Source organism: Fopius arisanus, unplaced genomic scaffold (assembly GCF_000806365.1).
Source record: "Fopius arisanus strain USDA-PBARC FA_bdor unplaced genomic scaffold, ASM80636v1 scaffold00030, whole genome shotgun sequence".
Classification (NCBI taxonomy): Eukaryota; Metazoa; Arthropoda; class Insecta; order Hymenoptera; family Braconidae; genus Fopius; species Fopius arisanus.
The window spans coordinates 550,710-556,587 of NW_011887769.1; the positions used below are offsets into that span (position 1 = coordinate 550,710).

At 39.5% G+C, this 5,878-nt stretch overlaps 4 protein-coding genes across 4 annotated transcripts in view; 2 read left to right on the forward strand and 2 right to left on the reverse strand.

Moving 5' to 3' along the window:
• LOC105265553 (uncharacterized) overlaps positions 1-392 on the forward strand; it is a 2,302-nt gene extending 1,910 nt beyond the window's left edge. Inside the window, exon 5 of the mRNA XM_011303102.1 lies at positions 381-392. Coding sequence (XP_011301404.1) covers positions 381-392 — 12 coding nt within the window. The remainder of the gene's footprint in view (positions 1-380) is intronic.
• A 311-nt stretch (positions 393-703) lies between these two features.
• On the forward strand, positions 704-1,953 carry LOC105265481 (glycine-rich protein DOT1-like). The gene is made up of 2 exons (XM_011302973.1): positions 704-917; positions 1,208-1,953. The coding sequence occupies exons 1-2, from the start codon at positions 842-844 to the stop codon at positions 1,798-1,800; spliced, it is 669 nt and encodes a 222-aa protein (XP_011301275.1). The 5' UTR covers positions 704-841; the 3' UTR covers positions 1,801-1,953.
• LOC105265480 (uncharacterized) lies at positions 1,831-3,998 on the reverse strand. Its single transcript, XM_011302972.1, has 2 exons — positions 3,772-3,998; positions 1,831-3,340 (listed from the first exon to the last, which is right to left on the reverse strand). The coding sequence occupies exons 1-2, from the start codon at positions 3,902-3,904 to the stop codon at positions 2,508-2,510; spliced, it is 966 nt and encodes a 321-aa protein (XP_011301274.1). The 5' UTR covers positions 3,905-3,998; the 3' UTR covers positions 1,831-2,507.
• Positions 3,999-4,725: 727 nt separating this feature from the next.
• Positions 4,726-5,664, reverse strand: LOC105265482 (uncharacterized). Its single transcript, XM_011302974.1, has 2 exons — positions 5,506-5,664; positions 4,726-5,080 (listed from the first exon to the last, which is right to left on the reverse strand). Exons 1-2 carry the CDS (start codon positions 5,579-5,581, stop codon positions 4,881-4,883), a joined length of 276 nt encoding a protein of 91 aa, XP_011301276.1. The 5' UTR covers positions 5,582-5,664; the 3' UTR covers positions 4,726-4,880.
• Between the last annotated feature and the right edge of the window lie 214 nt (positions 5,665-5,878).

Consider the following 5,878-nt stretch of genomic DNA (forward strand, 5'->3'; position numbering starts at 1 on the left):
ATTCATTAAAAAGAAATCGCTTTATTGTTACGTAATGCAATCAATGACTCAACAGTGCAAAACAATTAGACAATTGATTTAACTCAGTACGATCAACAAGAGACAAATTATTAGTAGAATTGATTGCGTGTGGTTCAGCCCTGCGAATAAATTAGCATTGATATTTGATATTTGAAAGAAGAAAATCACATCCACCCTAAACCTAGTTCCTAGTTCCTCGCCAAATAAGCTCTCCATTAAAAAATCGCAATCTCCCTTACATTCGGAGATATTCCGTGAAAACTTACATCAGTCCGCTAGTTTAGGACTACTTACTACCAGTTACCTCTATCTCTGATTTATAATCAAAGCATAAATTTATAATTAATTAATTTTTCCAGCATATTGCTTAATTACTACTGCAATAGGTAATCCATTATTGAGAGAAAAATACCATGGTATTTCTTGAGAACAATTATTTATTTTTAAAACAATTTCCCCAATGGCTTAAAAGCCTTCAGAGTTTGACGTTCACCTTCATTATTTCTTCGTGGCAAAATGATAAAGTCGCCTGCAAGGTGAAGCGATAAGCCACGCAAGGGAAAGAAATTGACAAACGATTTGAGCCATCGAATACCGCGTGCATGAAAAAAACAAGTGGCTGTAATTTTCTTACCATTTCTCCTTGCTTCCTCCCCTACCTCAAGTAGTACGAGTTGACAAAAACCCATGTTTAGTCAGACTATTATCGGTGGTGAAGTCAAATCAAGTGCGCTAACCGTACCGATCTTATATAAGGAGGTACTACAGCTTTTTTTCATTTTCACTGTGCCTGTTGCTCCGGTTTAGGGCAGTCTACATCATGAGGTTGATGAATAACAAATATGTCGTCATACTGGTGCTAGTTCTGCTCCTCGAGCTCACCAGTGCGGCAGCGCGTAAGTTGCCTCTGGATTTTGAGGACATTTTACCGAATAATTCAGTAATCAAGTGGTGAAGTGAAATAATTCAAATTTACTATTTTAAATAATCGATTCATCTCGAAGAGTATCGAGTTGAGAAGAAAGTACTAGAGGATTTTTGAAAAATCGCATTGAAATTCCTGAGATAAAGTCACTTGATATTTCATCGCCAATTCATTGATTTTGAGATAATCAATATTAAACTTATTTAAAAAATTCCATTTAGCTCGTTTTACCACTTGGGTACTCAATGATTTTTATTGCAGCGGTGCGCCGACGAAGAGATAATAGCAGCAGTAGTAGCAGCAGTAGTGAAGAAAAATCTGGATCACCCAAGGGTGGAAAGGGCGGAAAGGGCGGAAAGGGGGGAAAGGGTGGAAAGGGTGGAGGGTCTGAAGGAAATGGAGGACATACAGGAGGTGCAGGCACTGGTAGCGATGGAGGTAGCGATGGAGGTAGCGACGGAGGTACCGATGGAAGTAGCGATGGAGGTAGCGATGGAGGTGGTGACGGCATCGTCGGAAAAACCGAAGGGATCCTGCTGAAAATTCCTCTCCTCGGAGGACCTCTGTCCGAAGGAGTTCAGAAGGGTGTGGACGGCTGGAATTACGGCCAGAAACTCACCAACGGTGCCATTGGACGTGTCCTCGGTGGTGCTTTTCCCTGCACCCTGGACACCGATTCATTCATCTGCACTGGGGTATCCACCACCAGCGACGTCTCTGATCTTGTCGAGAGTATTCTCGATCCGATACCCGGGATCATACTACCTGGACCCATTAAGAGCTTGGTAGTGTTCTTCGTGGATCTATCGTGGGCGCCTTTCATGGACTTCTTATTCGGTGGTGTCAAGCAATAGATCAGGGATTTTATTAGTCTGTCATTGATGTTTTTTGTATTGGGAACGGAACATCGTTTCTTTTATTTTAGATAGGATTAATTATTGTTATTTATTCCTTTATTCTCCCGAGTGTAGACCAATTCTTGAAATAAATGAGGACATATTGCAACATCTCTCCATATTTTCTTATTTTATTTTTCATACGTTTTAATTCCGAAGTGAAAAGCCAAAGTCAGGTAAGTCGAAATAATATTCTTATCAACTGTTCATTGAATTTTCCATAATACATCTATTGAGACATTCTTTCAAAATCAATCCTTAGCGAGATCGATCAAGATTAAATAAATCTGTGACATTCCAATTCTCTCAGTTCCATCCACGAAATTGCATGCACGAAGTGCATTTCACTGATTTTTTTATTGCATCAAAATGAAAATTGTTATCTGTAATGACGAAATCAATTGTTCATGTTTCATTGACTCCCCCATCAAAAAATATTCCGAAATATATATAATAATATGACGAATTCTATAAATATTTTAAAATTTATAAACAATATACATACAAAAATATCTATAAAACAGATATTATATCGATTTTTTAAGATATAAATTGTACCAATTAACATCTTCTCCATTTTTTCTATTTTTCAAAATCACGTAATGATAGAGACATAATCTATGAATGCCTGTTGAATTTTTATTGCACCTCTAAAGAGATCAGGTTTACAGAACGCGAAGGGTGTGGAGTAGTGAATAAACCTGATGAAAGTTCTTCATATAGTCCTTAAGCGAATCAGGTACCATGTCCGAGTCCTGATAATTAACTGCAGCGGCGTCGATAGCTGGTAAAATATCGCTCTTCATGAGCTGAAAGCCTTTGACAAGGGCCTCAGCAAGGGCGTCCTGCGCACTTTCACTGAGACTCCCCAGGAGATCATCAATGGGGTCCTTTTCTGGGCCCTCCTGACCATTAGGAAGCGTCTCCTTCGTGCCACCGAAGCCCAGCAACCTGAGGATACGTCTGGTGGGCCAGGTTCCCGCCGCCACAGCCCCAGAGAGAGGATACGAAAGTAATCGGTACCCGTAGTAGAGCGGAGTGGTTACCATGTTAGTGCTGGCGGAGGCGATCCTCCAGGGCATGGAGATTATACTCCAGGCATAGCCCAGAGGAGTAGTGATAGGACTCATCAGGAAACCCATCACTGACCGTCTCCTCCTTGAGAGGGGCTGGCTGTTGTTCTGGGGACCCAAAAGAGTCCCCACGAAACCTGAAACCTCTCCCAGGATGCGCCCTAGGTGACCTTGAAGGCCCATCAGGAGCTCGTTCAGCAGCTCCCCCAGACTTGGTAAACCCAATTCCCCCAGCAAATAGTTTACTATCGCGAGAACTGGGCCTACCACTCCCCGGAGAAGTGAGAAGATCGGATCCAGGAATAAACGGAGGAAGACAATCATCGGGTGAATGGTGACGCGGTACACCAGACCGAATAATCCAGGTACTGACGACAGACCTGGAGGCACTGTCATAGAGGTGTTGTTCGACGTGCCGTCACCAGCTGGAAGGAAAATTCCAGACAATTGTCAAGTAGAAAATTCTATAGACTGTAGGGTTTTTATTATTTTTTGATTCAATTTAAAATGTTCAATAGAAAATGTTCAGCAGAAAAATTTAATTCATTTCTATTTTTCTATAAGAAATAGATTTTTATTCTATAGAATTCATACGATAGGTAGAATTCCTCCAGAATATCGTCAGTTCCAATTTCTTAAGCTTGATAAATTCAATTTTTGTAAAAAAAAAATTAAAAAACCAAGAAAAATTAAGAAAACCTAGAGAAAAATTTTAGAGAAAGTATCTCTGTAGAAATCGCGTAGAACAATCGAATTCCAATTACTTTTTTATAGAATATCGTCAATTGAGCAATAGAATTGAGGAGTGAAGAATTAATAGCTATGATCGGCTTTGAATTAAAATGGAATAGCTTACCTGGTATAATGCCTTTTCCATCGCTGGGAATGTCCGTTGATGGTACAGTGATCACTCCATCGTCAGATTTTGAAGATGCCGACAGTATTCCAATGAATAATACCAGAAATAGTTTACGAATTTCAGTTGACATTGTGTACAGCAAAGCAGGTGCACAGGCAATGTTCCAATTAGTCTGAATCACCAGCACATGTCCCCCTACTACTGCGACTGTTATCGTATGAAGAATACGACAACTTGTGTGTTAATTTACTTGAGTTACTTGTCGTTAATATTAAAATATACGAGACACTTGCTTGAGGTTTTCTTTACTTTCCGGTTAGAGACAGATGAATTTTCCAGAAGAAACGTTCTCTTCAGGGACTCCGGATTCGAGACTTGGCATCGGGATTTTCGTGTTTCCCGCAGGAACGATTGAAATTATTGCAAGAATATTAGGAATAATTAACACTCGCACGCACGCTTTTTTCATTATTTTTAACATATTTTTCTTCGCATGACGCATACGACAAATTCTTATCAATGCACGAAGGAATGACGACTTTTCGCTACACTCGGCGTGCGATATCATCGGGAAACCATTATTTTAATGACTTTTCTATTTTTCTTGTCATTTTCTTGGGGCCACCTCTTCCTCAATTGCACATGTACAGCATGTGTAAATACAATAATTTATCAACAAGAATTATCAGTTGAGACAGACCGTTATGTATTTTTACCTGGTTCCAGCAATAATTTATATTTTCATTTACTTTCTATTATCAATAATAATCAAATCCGTGATTGTTTATTTCACATTCACGGGATTGGCGGATTTTTGGAAGAGTTTACAAGTTGCTAACGTTTCTTCATTATAAAAATTCCCTAATGTGAATAAATTTATCTGCAATCATAATTTATTTTTAAGATGAAGGAACTTTTTTTCGTTTGAGTAGAAAAAAAATGATCGAAACCTTGAGGGTACCATATTGCATATTTATTTAATACATGAATAATTAAGATAACAGATAATTAAATTATGTAAATCTAAGTCATTGATGCGTTTTGTATTATAAAAAAATAAGTCTTATCTTATGAATCGTCGGTATATTTTGGAATATCGGGGGATTTTACTTTTGTACTGGAGTGCATTCCCAGTCCCATTTGGTAGGATTGTAGAGGGTGCAGGGCAATTTGACACCCCTATTTCGGATCAGCATGGCATTGACGTACTCTAGCAAGAGTTTGGTGATAGGATTTACCCAGAGAAGTACTTCACCAACAACTCCATTGGACGTGGTGTCTGACTTGACGGCTGCTGGATCCCTTGCTGTGAATCCAGGGCAATTAATTATTTAACTGAGCCAGAAATTTTTTCATTTTTCTACTTCACTATCCCAGGTTAGAATTGACGATGAGGATAGGCTCCTAGCCCTGAACGAGGACTTGGTAATCCTCACTCAGGGCTGGAGTTCAGCCTTGGATCAAGCCTCATTGAGCCTCGAAATGATAAGCTCGTTCCAGGCTGGAGGTCTAGGCCTGAACGGGTCAGATCTGGGTGTTCAGCCTGAGTGAGCTAAGGCTTTCCCAGGTCTGTTCTGATCTTCAGCCTTTTGAATTCTTACCTGGGATAACAATCAATCTCTCACCTTAATATGTACAACTGAGATTATTTTCAATTAGTGCAACGAAATCAACAGAATTGATTGAGTGAAGGTATGTGACGGATTTTTTTCTACGTTGTGGACAACTTACCTTGGCCGTTGGCAAAGGATATGTAGAGAATGCCTACGATGAGGATCAACACGAGACGATCTGTTCTACGTGTCATGATGAAGGCACGGAGAGAGTGACTTCACGAAAGTGCGGGTATGTCTGACGACTGCTTATTGGAAGGTGCTGGACTAGAGTATAGGCATTTATAAGTTACCACTCACAATTACCCCACTTGTCTGCATTGGCTTATCAGGATGGGGTATTGTTTTTTGCTTTTAACCGAGACCTTCAACGATAGACTGGACAAAGTGCTATTGCATAAGCTAGCCTAAACCGATATGTATAACAAAAATTCATTAAAATCTTTCTCGAAAAATTATCATCAGTTTTTGTTAGAAACCTCCAAAGATTT

What these genes read in the sequence shown, in the direction of transcription:
- LOC105265482 (XM_011302974.1), bottom strand. Translation starts at nt 5,581, where the DNA reads ATGACACGTAGAACAGATCGTCTCGTGTTGATCCTCATCGTAGGCATT. An exon ending in ATCCTTTGCCAACGGCCAAG is followed by an intron (nt 5,081 to 5,505) that starts GTAAGTTGTCCA and finishes CTGGATTCACAG; the next exon opens with CAAGGGATCCAGCAGCCGTC.
- LOC105265480 (XM_011302972.1), bottom strand. Translation starts at nt 3,904, where the DNA reads ATGTCAACTGAAATTCGTAAACTATTTCTGGTATTATTCATTGGAATA. An exon ending in TGGAAAAGGCATTATACCAG is followed by an intron (nt 3,341 to 3,771) that starts GTAAGCTATTCC and finishes TTTTCCTTCCAG; the next exon opens with CTGGTGACGGCACGTCGAAC.
- LOC105265481 (XM_011302973.1), top strand. Translation starts at nt 842, where the DNA reads ATGAGGTTGATGAATAACAAATATGTCGTCATACTGGTGCTAGTTCTG. An exon ending in GCTCACCAGTGCGGCAGCGC is followed by an intron (nt 918 to 1,207) that starts GTAAGTTGCCTC and finishes TTTTTATTGCAG; the next exon opens with CGGTGCGCCGACGAAGAGAT.